Raw genomic sequence first — 16728 nt, forward strand, 5'->3', positions numbered from 1 at the left:
TTCCGATCTACTCTGGGCAAGGCTTCCATTAAAACACGTACGTACACCAACAAAGATGATGCCAGCAAAGACGATCAAGTGGATTGAAAAAAACAGGCATAAGAGACTTGACAGCACAATACAGCACAAGCTCCTATCAGGGGCTCAAATGTCGGTGACAGTAGCAGTTACAAGAAAACGGACAGGCTTCATATCCAAAATCAATACTTGCAGAAGACTCGCATCAGATACGATCAAGCCAATTTCAGAATGCCTGGAAAAAATATTAAGATGTCAATACAGCGCTGGAGGACCGGGGAACTGCATATAAAGAAAAGGCAGAAAGCAGAGATACTATTATTAGCTTAAATTGACTATTTAATCTGCCTCTCTGACGTGTAGGGATGATAGATGTCTTTTCATTACAATTGTTAAGACTAATGGGTGGAAAAATAAAAAGATTTGCAGGAAAACTGTTCCCAGGATGCAGAACAAAATAAATGACCGAACAGGCCCGCGCTCTGCAAGCATAGCGTCCGGTTCAGAGGAAGTGTAATACGCAGTTACTTTTGGTCTAACACATTTCAGCTCTGCACGGCCATTTGGGATTGCTACCCTTTACCGCCCTCTCTCATGCCTACATTCCCACAACACAGGGTCCCAGGTGGCATTCGGGACCGGTCCTCTCTCTCTCTCTCTCTCTCTCTCTCTCTCTCTCTCCAGCAAGGCCAAACCGGGATTTATGCTGAGCGAGTCTCGCGCCTTCCTCGCTCTGTAGGATCGAAATGTCCAAAGCGAGCGGGGAGCGGTGTGGAGATCCGCAATTTCTTCTCCGCTTCTGCCCTTTCATCTTTCTCTCGTTTTGCAGAGGCTTTCTTCTGTCCTTCTAGCTACCATTTTTTCCTCTTGCGCTTCCTACTTTAACCTTTCTGCAAGCTTTTGTGAATGTCTCTGCATCCAATTCTCAAGCATCTCTTTTTTTGTCCTCTGTTGGTATGCAAGGTTTTCCCTTTGCAGATAGGAATGTAAATAACTCGCTACACAGGAAAACACCAAGAAAAGGAAAATCCTGAAGCATCCCCTCTCTGTCTCCTCTGAACCTCACACTCTCCCTCCTTCCCCTCTATCCATCATCCTCTTCCCCATCCCTCCATCCCTTCTCTTAGTCTGCCATATAATACCTCAATCGCTTACTCTCTCCCTCCTCCTATCTCTTTGTTTTACCATGTCTCTCCATCATGGTATCCCTCTATCCGTCCCTCGATATCTCACCTTCTCCATCCTCTCATCTATTCTTTACTCCCTCTCTCCCCATTCATCTCTCTCTCCACCCATTCCTCTATCACCCACGCCTCTTCTTCCTCTCATCCCTCAATGCCTCACAACCTTTCCCTCCACCCTGTACTCCTCGTTCTGTCTCCAGGGTGTGGAGCGATGCGGGCTCCTTTGAAACTCAGTCAGAACACAGATCAACCCTCAAGGGCCACAGTGGGAGGTGCGTAGCTACACACGCCGTGCTCGGAGACTGCCAATGGAAAACCAGGAACAGGCATACCGAGAGAGATACGCTTCATCGCTCGTGGCAGAGTGCACAAGTGCAAAAAGTTCTAAAGAGAAACCTGAAAACTTTGAAAGTCAGTTTTAGCTTGTGTGCTCGCTTCATGCTAATCAGGTGCATGCCTGAACAGAGGGTCACCTGACCCGGGCTCGCTTTGTTTGGTTAAGGCTCAGTGCCAGAGGACGCGACTGAGTGGCCCACACCACAAGCACAGGAAGGCCATTTTGAGTTCGCCCCTTTTTTTCATCCACGCTCACTGCTACAGCAGACGGACTCATCCGAGTTCCTCTGCTAGACATGCCATCCGCATAAAGGTACAGGCACTTGGCCTCTGTCAGATCTGTGCTACATCCAAACCGATTGGCTTTCAATGGGTGCTCTGTGCTGTGACACAAAGCACCAGCACTCCAAGCATCAGATTTGCCACTACGTCTTTCAAATGTTGATTGGTGTGACCCAAAACTCCCACACACATTAGTTTCAGTGCTCATGTTGAAGTACTATACCTTAAGCCTAGTCCATTACTAACAGAGGGGAAACAAAGAATGCCTTTCACATTCATTCAGGTGATAACCCTGGTGAGGAGTGGCACATTGGGAACCTGAAAGGCACCTTTCCAAGAAGCTCATCAGAAAAATGAGAGCGATCAGAAAAATGTGTTTAACCCTAGTTTCTCCGCAGCCGTTCTCCTGCTCGCGTTGTGAAAATAATGATCCTAGCCGGAGGGGCCTGCTCAGTTAAAACAGGATTGGGCATGCATGTCAGTGGGCGGGAGCGCAAGCGGAGACGCGGTAGTTTGTACGGATCTCAGGAGAGCCGTCGGCAAGCAAGTCATTTTCTGCGCTTGACACCCCCCCCCCCACCCACCCCCACCCCCCTAGACAAAGTGAGCTCTCTTTTGTCAGGATACTCTCTCTCTCCCCAGGGCTCCTTCTTTGTGAGTAGCCATCTACATATTGCCATTTGTCTGAGCACACGTGCAGAATACATTTTTCCACGGGCGGCTCTGGAGCTCTGGAGCTCTGGGTTCTGCCCCCCGGTAGCACATGCAGCATCATTATAATTCAGCTCCCTCATCCCGGGGCCGAGTCCCTGCTTCAATCACCGGACTCAATCAGACCATCACCGGCTCCCTCAGCGAGGCTGCGGGTCCTCAGTTACACCCAGCTTCCCCCGCCGCCCCCCAAAAAAGCACACCTACACCTCCCACACCCCTGCCTTCTAACAGGGTGACACCTTCTGGCTGCCAAGCAGAGATAATATGGCACCCAATATCATTTTGTGCAGTTATATAATTGGAAAGATACATTGCGTGCTTTGCTAATATTACTTATATTACTTATAACCTTAACAGGCAGTAAGGTGTCATTTTAATTATTTCCTTCAAGAACATTCTACTGGCATTTCTTGCTTACCAGATAACTTGGGAAGTTATTTGGCCTGTATATTACATTTGGCCAATAAAATAAATTATTCAACCATCTACTGTAAACACAAGATAAAATCCTGAGCTGTTTAATTGTGGTGTATGGCTGTATCAGCATTGTAATTGCCATCCCTTATCAACCATGACAGGGCAGTAACAATCCTGCTGAGGTCGAAGAATCACAAGGATGGTTAATGACATGGAATCTTCTGCCAATGATGCAACTTCGAACACTGCTCATGTCCCTGATGAAACAGTTTAAAAACCCAGAATGTTCGTTTTTCAAATGAAACCATCACTTAGCTTGCACCACAACTCTCGCGTGAGAACAAACTGATTGTGACGTCATGAATACGACAAACGAGAATGAAGCTGAAAGATGAGAAAAGAGCACGAAGATTTGTGTGACATCACAACCATTACAAAAAAGAAAGAATAGAATTAAAGGTTGGGTTTACTGAGCAAAAAGCAAAGAATGATTTGTCAGTTGAATCATTCTTATTATTTTTTACATCATTCTATTATTTTTCTTTATGTTCATGATGTAAAAACTGAACTGAAGTAAAAAATAATTCAACTGACATCATAAACATCAAAAACCAGATAATTAAATGCGAGGAATTGAAAGACTGTGGCACAGAATAAAGAACTAAGAAAGATTTCACTATAACACGGAGTATCATTACAAAGCAACAATGCAACTTGATGATGAAGCACCTAAACAAAGAGTACAAGGTGAGAAGGCAGGTAAAAAAAATGTAAGTACAATTAATCAAAAACCAGGGACAATGCACAAAAGCACAGCTCCCCAGGGTACTATAGCAAGCGCTCAAACGTGAGAGGATGACAGCTGTTATTGTAATAATATTACATTATTCATTTGCCTACCAAACAATATTATCCAAGGCAACTTGAATTATGTGCATCCTTCCAGATACCCAGATTACAGATTACAACAACAAATCAGAACATCTTTCAAACGCACAACTGCATTACTATCCACCTGGTATTGGAACCTGCACTCTACTGATTGCAAGTATAGTCCCTTAACCACAACGCAGTATACCTGCATCGCTACACAGCCATCTGTGCTATGGCAGGACTTCACCAACACCCGCTGGCCGTTCATTAAGCTTCTGTGGCAATACGGGTCGGAATTTAGAGATGAACCAACAGACTTCTCTCATTACTTGTATCTTGCGGAAGGTTTATTAATGCTGCTGCAGCAGCGAGAACCCTGAATTCCCTGGAGAATCCCTGGCCTGGTTCTGTGCATTTGCCATCAGCATGAAAAATATTACTGCCACCACACCTTCAACAGGAGTGCGAACTACTAATTAGAAAACCCTCACATTTGTCGAGGGTGACTTGACACCAAGACCCACATCAACTTTTACAGTTGGCTATTACTGTACTAACAGGGATCCGTTTGCATCAGCGGTGCCCAGTCTTACCCAAAAAGGACTGATGTGGGCACAGGCTTTAGCACAACAACACCTGATTCAGCTAATTAACTAATCATGGTCTTCAACCAAGACCTTGATAAGTAGAATCAGGTGTCTTAGTGCTTGGCTAAAACAAAACCCAGAACCCACATCAGCCCTTTTTGGATTGGGCACCCCTGGTTTATGACACATCTTTATTGCAGACATCAGGAGGATTCCGTGCTAATTTCTTTTAGACATTTAGTCCCATCTATATGCTTTAGAAACGTGGGTCAAGGGCACTTGGGTTGAACGGGTGGCAGCTAACACAAAACTGACATGAAAATAAAAGACTCTGTTATGCACACCCCCTCTTATTTTAATAGCAATATGATTTCTGTCTTCTAAGTGACTGTAATGTAATGTACTGCAATATATACAATTTTTTTAAGCAAATAATATTTTAAGAGACAATACAGAGTGGCTTGCTCTCTCTTTATCGCTGTCATGGAAGGACTGAGAGCGTTCTTTATCCTCATGGCAGCCAGAGGAGAAAGAAATGAAAGGAGAAGAAAAAAAAGACAAACACTTTGCCTGTCCTGTCAATCAGAGCATCATCTCTCCCCCTTGACAGACATCTCTCTCACCTCCCTGTGCTAGCGAATCTGGGACACTCAGAAGACTGCAGCCCCATTAGGACACAGCAGAGATTCCAAGCAATTCGCACCTGTTAAATGGTGAGAAACACATCCCTCGAGGCCATTTTTTACCATTTCCATTTCGGAAAAGAAAATTGTGGACAGAATTTCAGAACTTTCCCCAATATCATTAATCTCTTGTTGAACTTTCCATGTTGAATGTGTGCCCTCCCACCCCCCTCCCCCACCCCCCAATCAGGTTTTAAAAAAGGTAAAAGTCCATTTGAAAGGATAAAGGCAAAGACTATATTGACATTTTGTCAGGAGCATTAGCCGCACCATTCAGCCTCTCAGCCTCCTGAACATTAGATCCGTCCTCTCTGCTTGAAACTAGACGTCATCGTACTTCCTGATGAAGTGGGACCCCCGTCTATACTGAGGAGGGACGCTGCAGCCCGGCACCCAGGATTAGATGCTATTTTAGTGCTCACACGCTCACCTCCATTTCCCTCAACAGGATAGCAATGGCCCTTTTTATGGAATTTGGAACATAACATACAAACACTTTCCTGGGGCAGGATAAAACACCACAATGAACAGCACGCTGATGCTGAGGGAATGGAGGCAGAGTCACGTCTATTAGGGGTACTAGAACTGCAGAAGTAATCCAGGCTGGAACTATTTTTTATAGAGCACAGTTACTTGGATATCTCACAGATAGTTGGCAACTTCAGTTCTGGATCTTGTTTGACTTTATTGAACATGAAATGTCCCACCCTACTGACATTTGACTGTTCAGACATGAGGATGGTTTTGGTAAGAAGGTGAGGTCATATTTTACCAGAGCACAAAGTACAGCCACCCCAACATCTGCTGACACCAACTGAAAATGTTTAATCAAAGGACACAGAAACTACTGACAGGCAAGACATATAGACCCGATGTTGGAATCACGTCTGCTGTTTGTTTGCTGGGGACTGCCTGATCAGGTCAAACTCAACCTGATGCCATATATTCCCTAGAACAAAACAGAACGGTCTACAACATTTGCATGAGAATTATATGAGTGTGATTATATGATTATATGATTATATGAATCAATGTTTAACACAGTTGTTGACAGAAAATTACAAACAAAACACATGTAGGGAGTGGAAGGAACCAACATCCCTGTGTCAAGTAACCCATACAAACATCAAATCATGTTTTATTTCTTACCAGAGGATGGGCCACCAGCATAACATCAATTGGTGCATTTATCAGCCTTTCTCTTAGCGATGAAACTTATCACGCAATGGAATTTTCCCAATCAGGTTTTATTGGATCAAATTGCCATTGCCATGATTTCCTCTGGCTGCATCTGAGCACTGTACTCTCATTAGTAGAATGCTGATTACATTTGTTTTTAACCAAGCATCAGCAATCAACCAATGTTTCACAAAAATCATTTTGGTTGTTCCTTCAAGTGCTACTAAACTATGACACAGATCTCCCTGTAAACAATATCGAAACATTATAACTTATTTTCTGCAGAGAGGCTTAACCAAAATATAACTTTTAAATCACAACAGATTATACACTTTTATAAAATTGCATTACTTAGTTTCCCGATTTGCAGTCATAAAGTATAATTAAGATAATATACAACACAGCACCCACAGTAGCTTCCTCTACAGGCCACTCATCCAGTGCGATCAAAACCACGTTCTAAGTGACACCTGCCTTAAACAGGAAACAAAAGAAAAACTTGCAACCAAGTTTACCTATGCAACAGAATAGTGAAAACACAATTTATTCACTTTAAAACAACATCTATAAATAAAATCATATTACGGAATTCTTATACCATCGTGCACATTCAGAACAGCAGGTGGAGCGTCCACAGAAAAGTGCATGAGCAATATTGAACATTTTACCACATGCTTAACGGAACATTTCGTTTACCTGACACAGGACTCTCGGGAGCCCACTTGACGCCGGGGTGCAGAAGCTGGAAGGACGACCGCACCTCGTGACAGCTGTCCTGGCCGCTAGTCTGCGGGAAAGGCAAGAAAAGGGCGCAAAGCAGCAGCGCACCTGCCATGGCACAACCCACTAAACCGCCAAAGTGGGTTTCTCAACACTTTGAACTACTGCTTGAATTTCAGCCCAGCAGATGCTTATTAAACCGCGGAATGCAGGAGTCTAACTGAACAGGCGATTAGAATAATTTTCAGTCGGCATCACCGTCGATATTAGTGTCCGTTTTGTGAAATCCGATTCCATAGACAAACATAACACTTCAACAAACAGCGCAATTCACAACTTCTTGGCAGAAAGAAACAACGCAGTAACCGCTTCGGATTCAATATACACAAGGGTGCTCCGAATTTTCTGTGAAAACGAATGATTTTGATTCGGGGTAGCTTCTGATGTTATGTCAAGTGAAGCCACTGCGGTCTTCGGGGATGAGTTTTCTGAGTTGGTACCTGCTTCCTCTGCCCTGCTCACAACCTACTCTGTGCGCGGAGAGATAGGAGTTCGGAATTCACAGGACGGACTGTGTGCGTCACCAGTCTCCGTTGCGCGCTCATTTATATACCCCATAGAGCGGTATTCATACTCAGTGTTTTTCACGTAGTCCACATTTTTACACATTAGAAATAAATCGCATTCGTGAACTATACATGTTTATGAGGATTTAAAATATTGATTGCATATGTGGACATTATTGGGAGCCTAATGCAAAAAATCAAATGCAAGCATCACATGTACAAAACTAATAATATAAATATAATATAATTTAAACATTCAGCTGTGGAATTCAAGAAGTTAGTTCAAGAGATGCGTTCCCGTTGTTCTTGGTTTCACTGGCCAGTTCCTGTTTAAGTTCATAACCGTTTTAACAGATCTATTTTTCACAGACAAGTCGTAGGCTGAACATTCAGAAGTCAGTCATTGAAACGGAGGGCAGTCACTCGTATAGCCTACATAAGATATACTTCATAATCCATGTATGGCTTTATATAGCTTTGATAGGCCTTATAATCAGTTTTGTAAATGTTTTGCGATTTCAAACCAATGCCTCGTGCACGGTTAAGCAATAGGCGTCACATAATGGTTTCATTTTGGACCGTAACTATAGGTTAGTTTCAGTAAAATTACGAGAATTAACTAACTATTGATAATTTTCGTACTGACTACAAACTCACCTGTCTGATGATTCCGAGTTATGCATACGTATGCCTTCATGTGTGTTCTAGCACCAGCCTTCGGTTTGTTTAATTTCATAGCTATTAAGTTAACCTTTATCGTGTAGATAGTTCTATTGTCCTACAGTATGCTAATTCGACGGAGGTATCCTACCACACAAGCATGGGATAGTGGACAGTAGAGACTATAGCAGATTTTCCAAAAAAGCAGACTAAGTATAAGACACAACCTCGGATCACTTAAGTGCGGGGTTTCACGCAGATTCCGATTAGGCTCGTTTAAATCCTTCAGTCACATTGGTATCTACAGCAACAGAACTACTGGTACGAAGGCCATATACTGCCACCTGGTGATTTCACATCTAAGTTTCACAAACGGATTTAGTCGTTGCATTACTTCATAAAGGAGTTTTTAATTGAGAGCGACTGGGATGCGAAATGTAATGCCAGCTATACGAGTTTTCCTATTGGGAAACTGACGTGTTTAAAATTTAAAGAATAAGCCGCTTGTTTTAAACTAGCTTTTGTAATAATGGACCAGCAAAGCTTTGAGTGATTCTACTGCATAGTTTTTGCAACTTTGGGACAAAATTCTTTAGGCTACCAATAGGAAAAGACTACATAAACGTAGACAAGAAAACCCCCAGAAACGTTATTCTGCAAAACGAAGGACAAAAACTTGACGGTGCGAGGCTGAGCATTGTAAATTTGTGAAACATTATCTCTCGCATGCAGCAACAATTTATAATAAATGGCTATGTTCCAAACAAGAGATTAACAAACTTCTCAAAAATTTTGAATAAAATCGACATTTTTAACCATTTGAGGCAAAACAATTTAATCTAAGTGAAAAACGGTGCATGGACCTTCTTTCAGTTTCAGGTCATTTTGATCAACATGTTACAATAAAATATGCATGTGAAAACAACTCCTTAAGAAACGACAAGAGACAATTTAATCAAAATTTTATTTCAAGTACTGATCACGCCAAAAAACGGTTACAGAGAAAATAAAGTTGAAATAAAGATTAAACATTAGCTTGCATGGTCGTTAAGTGCTCTTTTCAACATTATTTACTTTACAGGTACTATCAACTTTTTAAAAAAAGATCACAGCCCATTTCTGCGTATTTTAATACATCAAGCAGACTTAAAATTATTTTACCATACATTTTAATAAACTGATATAAACAAAGTTTTATTAATATACAATCCCTCACCCCCACTAATTTCTTCCTTGCATCTGCTATACAAGTGAAATCTACACAACTCCCACATTTTCATGGTCAAAACATTTTATCTGAAAATTTCACTCCTCGGATATTTTACCGAGGGGGGGGGGGGTATGGGGTGGGAAGCCATTCCCATCCATTGGTTTAAGAACGATTAACTTCCCACTGTTTCGCTGTTTTCTAGAGAATTTTTCACAGAGTACCGTTAGAGCTTCTATTACGCAATGCCAATACATAATTGCATATGACGTAATGCCACGTTGAGGGCCTGTTATTGGAGGAAACTTAATTCATCAACCTTTGCTAGACCCCACTAGTAACCTGCTTTTCCAGTAGTGGAAATAATGCCTTCCAGCTCAGTTCCAAAAAGAAACTGCTCTTGTTCCTCATGTTGTGTTGAACTGGAAAAGCCATTTAATGGGCATTCGCTAGATAAAAAGATATAACCCCTGCTAAATATTGCTAGTATATATGACCAAATACATTTCATTTACTGCTACCCACATCTATTCAACTGTAGAAAGCAATATTACTGAAGCAAACATTTTTTGGCAGTAATACAACCAAAGCAGAACCACACTGCGCCGTGAACTACATTTGGTCCCTAATTCCGTGCAATAAAATTAAATTCTCAGCAGCAAAACTGCCACCTTAAAAGGAAGACTGATGTCACAGATAACACAAGCAAGCCTATCTTTAGAAACCACCTTTATAAATTCACATATGCACATTATCATAAAACAACAGATTTGGATAGATTTTGAAAGCAAATAAATGAAAAGATGTTCTTACGATGTTATACGATCGATTCAGGTCCACTCCATTTAATGCATTAATTTGGCCCATATTCTGTTGTGCACAGCCATTTTTGTCCTTATTAATGGTTAACTTTCAGGGATGTGTACTTATTACTCCTATGATTGTGCATAAGACCTACCTTCACCCTCTTTTTACCTAAAATGTTTAATGTAGGAGAAACAAGGTTATGGGAATGGTTTTCAATGTTTATTTTGGAAAAGGGAGTAAATACACATTTAATTAAAAATCTTAACGCAGCATAACAGAGGCATAAGCCAGAGAAGAAAATTAAACGCAGCTTGGAACATCTGGCGGATTACAGATGGATACCGTGCAATTTTTTGAAGTCTTGTAAATCACTAAAATTGCAAAGTCATCCACCCGAAAACAGCGAGACAAATACTCAAATCCACCTGCCCTGCGCAGCCCCCACCCACCCGAGGCCCGACCCAGCAAGAGCACACCGAAGCACAGCCAGACTCCAGGGAACAGAAGGGAGATGGGGAACAGCAGACTCCAAAGCACTGCATGCAAAAGGGAAAATACAGCCGCTTCCTTTCCAGCACCATCCCAGATCGCTACAGAGAACAGAGGGGAATGATGCAAGGACTGCACATCAATTATGGAAATCCTCAACATCACATTTAGCAGGAAATGGGGAAACTCCAATGTCTTCGTGGCTGGAGTCGACTCAAGGGTTAGGGCAGTCCAAGGCACGGTGAGTTTTGCATGGATTTGCACAGCACAATTCTCACAAGCTGGATGCAAACCTGCAAAACTGACCGCTCCCGGGGGGTGGCGACGTCCCGCGAGGAGGAGACGGATGCCTGGCAGTACTACAAGTGCAAACACTGCAGTAGATCAGTCACAACTACCTGCACTGTGAGCACTTTGGAACTGCCCAGACCACCAGCTGCATGCCTGCATAAACTAGAGCCTTCACATTAGATGGTCCATGCACAATCTTGGCCTACTCTATACAACATCTGCCAGATAAATTGGTTGCATGATAGCAAGAGCATGATGCCAGTTTCATTATCCCAACCCAACCTCTGCCCCCCCCCACCACCCCAACCTGAAATCTGAAGCCTCTGTGAGAATCCTCAATCTGTGCTTAATGTAGGAGAAAAGGCTATAAGGTAAGGATTCAGAAAGTTTTGTATTTTTATTTTTAAAAGGGAATGAAGTCGTCGTCTGTTGCGCAAGCCGAACGTGTGCCACCTCCTGCCAGAAGGAACACTTAGCGCAGTAGATTCTAAACTAATTCACTAACTGCACTAGATGCACCTTAGCAGGAAGAGCACAGAGGAAAGGGAGGCAACATTCACACCATTAGATCAGCTGGGCTGTCAGGAGCCTGAGAGGCTTTCTTTGTAAGGATACTTCAGACAGATCAAAGGGAAGAGGGGGGCACCAAACAGGCAGTCATGCCAGACACAGTGAAGACTGTCTTTATGGTCATTATATTCAACAGAGGAATATCTTTATCCATTCCAAAACCTACTGAGGTTAGTGAGGAAGAAAAAAAAAAGAAAAAAAACCTTGTTTGGACAACCTATCCATAAAGACTGCTTTATTACAAAGAGGTCTAGCTATAATGCCTCTGTGATTTGAAAAATAAAACACTTTACAAACATCATTGACAGCCACCATTATATATCCATACAAATAGCGTTCATTTCAAAGCTAGTGTTTTAAGGAACTTGGTTTCTGTAAGGAATCCTACCCCCCAAAAAATGTATGTACTTTGATGCAGCTACCCTCAAAAGTATTATCCCCATAAAGCCAGTTTGCTGTGAATTTGGTTTCCTCTATGTTTTCCGTTATCACTCACCCTTTTTTGCCATATAAAGATCTTTTCCCACGTTGTCCTTATTTGTTCAAATTATGTTCAAAGCAATTCCAGTCTTTGAAATGTTTGTTTGTGAAAATGAAATGCATTTTAAATACAAGCACATCTAGAAAACAATTAGATTTTCAATTTTCCAGACAGTTTCAGATTACATGTTAATACTGAAAAAGGTGGGGTGCCCCAGTGGATCCATGGTGTTATTCTGAACAGTTGCCTCTTCAAAAAAACAAGCTCAGCCATTCACCCGAGTTTATCCCTGGACTCCGCCCAGACTCAAGATAAGGAGATAATCGACAACATGGTAACACGAGCGGCTACATAAATCAGAAATATTGCTGCCAAGCTGTTAAAATACCAACACGGCCTACGATCACATACAAGAAATGTATGACTCCCGCTTAAAGTACAACGTGCCCGGCGATTAAAGTTCTTTGAGGATGAATTCTGGAGAGCGAAGAAAGCGATGCGTGGACAAGAGGGGGCCGTTAATTTTGAAAAAAGCGCCAAAATCCGTATGGGACAACTGACTAGTCAACCATTTTGCGACTATCTACAGAGGTGTTTGCTATTGCCAGCATTACAAACAAAATCAACAGGCAGTTTTCTGGTCATTGGGTGAACATTACTGGCGTTAATACATCCATCAATGGTGAATTTCGTATCTTAATCTTAATTTAACCTACGTATTTGCATTACAAGTGAGAATCTTCAATTGACTTTACGGAATAGTTCGTATCAAGTCAAATGCTTTCTACACAAATTAAATGACTGGTAAGATTCAGCTAAAATATTCGTATTTTCCTCGGTGAAATCACCACCGTAAACAGAACTTAAAGGAGACTGAAGCTTTGGGTACTCCTAAATTAGACTGTTCCAAATGTGAGATTATTCCTCATGACAAGCATGTTGCACGCTGGGTATTCGAAAGGTAGCTATTCCATTTTACCCAACACATTAAATGCTACAGTATTGAGTCGTCAACGCAAAAGTAATAAGAATGTTTAAATGTAATTGCATGGTTTAAATGACAACTGCCACAACTCATATTTGGTATTAGTAGAATTGATACTCGGGGCACGGGGGTTCAATGCATAGATCACAAAACCCACCAAATCGGGAATTTCTACTTAAGTTAATGAGGTTCTTCGTTAGTAGAAACACTATTCCACGCGTAGGAGGAAAACTTCATCTCCCATAATTCACCACTGAACAGCCGCACCGCACACAAACAAATAATAATTCCAAGGCCCCGTATGGGAACGCTGTAGTTTGACGCCATGTGCTCAGGTGGCTCAAAATGTTCTTTATCGAACTGAAAAATGTATTCTCGTAAGGTTTGTTTCTGTAGCCATTACAGTACAATTAATCAACGGCGCGTCTAGAAGTGAAATTAACAATATTGTTTAGCAAATATAATTTCCAAAAACATGGTGGCATCTTAAAGTGAAAATTAAACCACAATTAACGACACGTTGGAAGACCAAACGTGTCTCCATTTATAATTGATAATTCAATAAACGATCTCTAAAGCTAGATGTTCGCCAACTAACGTAAGTCAAACAGGACGAGCTTCCTGACTTGCAGTGTTGCTACTCACGTATCTAACGTTATGCTTCTAAAGAAGAAATCCCGGAGAGCACAGTAGCCAACGTGAATTTAGAATAATTGAACGCAACAAAAAAATAAACAAAAACGTTCGCCCTGTGACACGATCGTGTGAACACGATAAGCCAGTCGCCGACATTGTGTTGTTTTGCGGTTAGACAGCAGCAGTTTCGAAGACGGACGTGTGGGCGCCATGTGAATTTCAAACTAGCTAGCTAACTAGAAAGCTAGTGCAGTTGGATTTGCCTTTTCCTGTTACATTCCATTGCCAGCTATGTTAGCGTAACTCAACAACAATCCCACCGCTAGAAACAGTAATTTGAAATGAACTTTTGAGAGTTTATTGGCGAATGTGCACAGCTAGCTAAGTACGTTAATAATAATTAGTCAAAGCTGGTCAAGTTTCATATTAATTAGCTGGATAACTGGTTATTTATTATAACCAAGTTTTCCATTAGAACAAGCAAACTAGCTAGCAAGCAAACATGTCACTTAAGCCCAACAGGTGGGGGCTGGCAAACGTAGCCATGTATATTAATTCTGAATTATTTCATATTAGTTTTATTATCTAGACTCAATATTACAAAAAACTAGTCCGCTTCAGAATCCAATTTTCTGACTGACTAAATAATGTTTCCTAGCATGGATGATTACTTGGCATGCAAGCTGCAAACTAAAAACCCAAACCAGAAACTACCACCGAGTTGTACTGAAGTTATTTTTTTCTAATTCTGTACACAAATACGGGGTTGCAACAACCACATCTGTAACGTACTCCCAACAACAAGCGCAAATCCGCCAACACACAAAGCCTGCCCACCGTGAAAGACATGGCTAGCTACCAAGGGAAGGGAAGAGGGATACCTTATGCCGTGGAGTAGACGGGTCCAAGCACTCTGAAAATGAAATTATGAAACTGAAAATAGTACCAAAATAAACTTACACATTACCTGTCACTAATTAGTTTGAAATCTGTACAGGGAATAGAACACTTACGAAAGTGGCGCGAACCAATCGTCATGTGATAGGCCTTTTTTGAGTGACTCCCCTCTCCCAACTTCAACAGCTGAAGAGTAGAAGTAGCTACATCCGCTAACCACCGAATTAGCATAATTAATATTTTGAATTAGATAAATATATAGCAAACTCATTGCACATCATGAGTACACACTCTTTTCAGGTCACAAACCTGCTATGGGCTTCTTAATGTACGCAAGTATATAATTTTAAAGAAACGTGAGCTACATTATGGGCAGCCTAGCGGATCAGTCAATTATATAGGGTAATTTAGCTGAAATAAAACGTACAAAAAACGCAATGCTCGGTAAGATACATGATTTAAAAAGAGAATGACTTGCACACAAATTGTTCAGATTTAACTCATGCAAAAATATCTTTAATGAATTTAGACAACTATTCAAATGTAAATTCTTATCACGTGCCTAAACCTAACACCATATATTTGAGTTAAAATAAATATAAAACATGTAGAATAAATAAACCAACAACCAAATTAAGCGAATTAATGTTTTTAAGAAAATGAAACGTAACGTACGTACCTCATAGGACACCACACTTCAGAGCTGAACTGAAGCAACCCAAAGCAGAGCCAAAGTATTTAAAACATCTGCGCAGTTAAGGTGCGTAACGTTTAAGGTCTGCTTTCGCTATTCTAAGATTTCAACAAAAAGCTATGCCATGCGTGAAATTATATGCGCATCGTTTTGTTTAGGTTTTCCCCTGTGTGGGGGGTAGGGGAAACATGTTTCGGATTTCATCGATACTGATTACTCCCCGTCACCATCAGCAAAAATTCAATTATTTAATACCTCATTGGCTACAACCAACAGGAATAACATTTCAATTTGAAATTCTGGTAAACACATTACATTTTTCACAGTCTCATTCTCTCACCCTGTCTTAAATCCTGTGGTCAAAAAGAGCCCAGAAGGCTATATTGACCTTTAACCTCTCCAAACCCTACCCCCACTGTCTCACTACAACTAGGCTATATTACTGATCTCAGTTGACTACACCCTACCAAACCGGTCAGAAGACCACGCTCAAGAAAACGACTGCTTCATATAAAACCCATTCCAAAGACCTCATTCTGCTATATTGTTCACAACCAGGTATTTATATTTCTTTTATATTTCATGGGAATATGTAGCAGCCTGTTATTGTAAAATGATTTTATATTCCCACTGCAGCTTATTAGAACGAATAGACTACAGCCTATGGAAAATAACCTCATAATATGACACACATTAACCAAAGTTGTAAAGACCTGTTAATTATAATTCTGGGGGTTTGCTATTTGTCTTCACTACTGAGGAATCCCTGAACAGTTTCACACATAATGGATATTTTGTGTATTTCCCCTGTAGGAAGACTGAAAACATCTTATGGAAAGAGTCCATCAGAACACCCAGAGAATTATCTTTTAATCTGATGCTTAGTTTGATTGCTTCCTCAAACATCACTGAACACCTTTGTACATATATCCAGATTATGACTAAAATAAACACAAGTACAATGTATTTATGTATTGTATCATGAAAACAAAATGGCCAAATTATGATGCTAAGAATTTGTATAAATTCAAATATATGGCCTTTTGATGAAATATTTTTATGTGATCCAAATATTTAATGTATTATTTTACCAATTATAATTTTTAAAGAGGGTGGACATTTAAGATACATAAATTTGGATATGTGAATCTTTTTTATGTTTGAAAATTTTGTCATTAAAGCATTTGTTTTAAAACCTTCTTCCATGTCACAACTTCTGTCATGAAGTTGTGACATTTGTCGACAGATCACCATGATAAAGTATAAACTGACTTGAAAGTCATTAGCAGTTTGCTACAGCAGTTATTCTGTTGATTAATTACTTTCATGACCAACGTCCCAATTTTCATGTGAAATGCAATGCAATCAAGGGGTTTTTTTTAAGTTTTTTTTAAAAATATTGGTTAATACAATTTTTGTTTTCATTTGGCTTCATTGTATTATTAAATTATA

The 16728-nt window shown here is 40.8% G+C and overlaps 1 protein-coding gene and 2 long non-coding RNA genes across 4 annotated transcripts in view; 1 reads left to right on the top strand and 2 right to left on the bottom strand.

The window, feature by feature from the left end:
* The window catches only part of LOC118236717 (glypican-3-like), a 79278-nt gene extending 70657 nt beyond the window's left edge, over positions 1-8621 (bottom strand). The window contains exons 1-2 of one of the 2 annotated variants that reach the window (XM_035435296.1): positions 8217-8620; positions 6970-7060 (exon numbers count right to left, since the gene is read on the bottom strand). Coding sequence is in view for 1 of the 2 variants with exons in the window: in XM_035435295.1 (XP_035291186.1) it covers positions 6970-7108 (139 nt within the window). In the remaining variant the exon portion in view is untranslated. Of the gene's footprint in view, positions 1-6969 lie in introns of both variants that reach the window. The other variant, XM_035435295.1, reaches the window with a different exon arrangement.
* Positions 8622-9164: 543 nt separating this feature from the next.
* On the bottom strand, positions 9165-15347 carry LOC118235365. The gene is made up of 4 exons (XR_004766832.1): positions 15262-15347; positions 14699-14794; positions 14567-14598; positions 9165-10823 (listed from the first exon to the last, which is right to left on the bottom strand). It is a non-coding gene; the product is annotated as an uncharacterized LOC118235365 (long non-coding RNA).
* A 150-nt stretch (positions 15348-15497) lies between these two features.
* Positions 15498-16356, top strand: LOC118235366. Its single transcript, XR_004766833.1, has 3 exons — positions 15498-15578; positions 15710-15834; positions 16090-16356. It is a non-coding gene; the product is annotated as an uncharacterized LOC118235366 (long non-coding RNA).
* Positions 16357-16728: the final 372 nt, after the last annotated feature.

Source organism: Anguilla anguilla, chromosome 9, assembly GCF_013347855.1.
Source record: "Anguilla anguilla isolate fAngAng1 chromosome 9, fAngAng1.pri, whole genome shotgun sequence".
Lineage (NCBI taxonomy): Eukaryota > Metazoa > Chordata > Actinopteri > Anguilliformes > Anguillidae > Anguilla > Anguilla anguilla.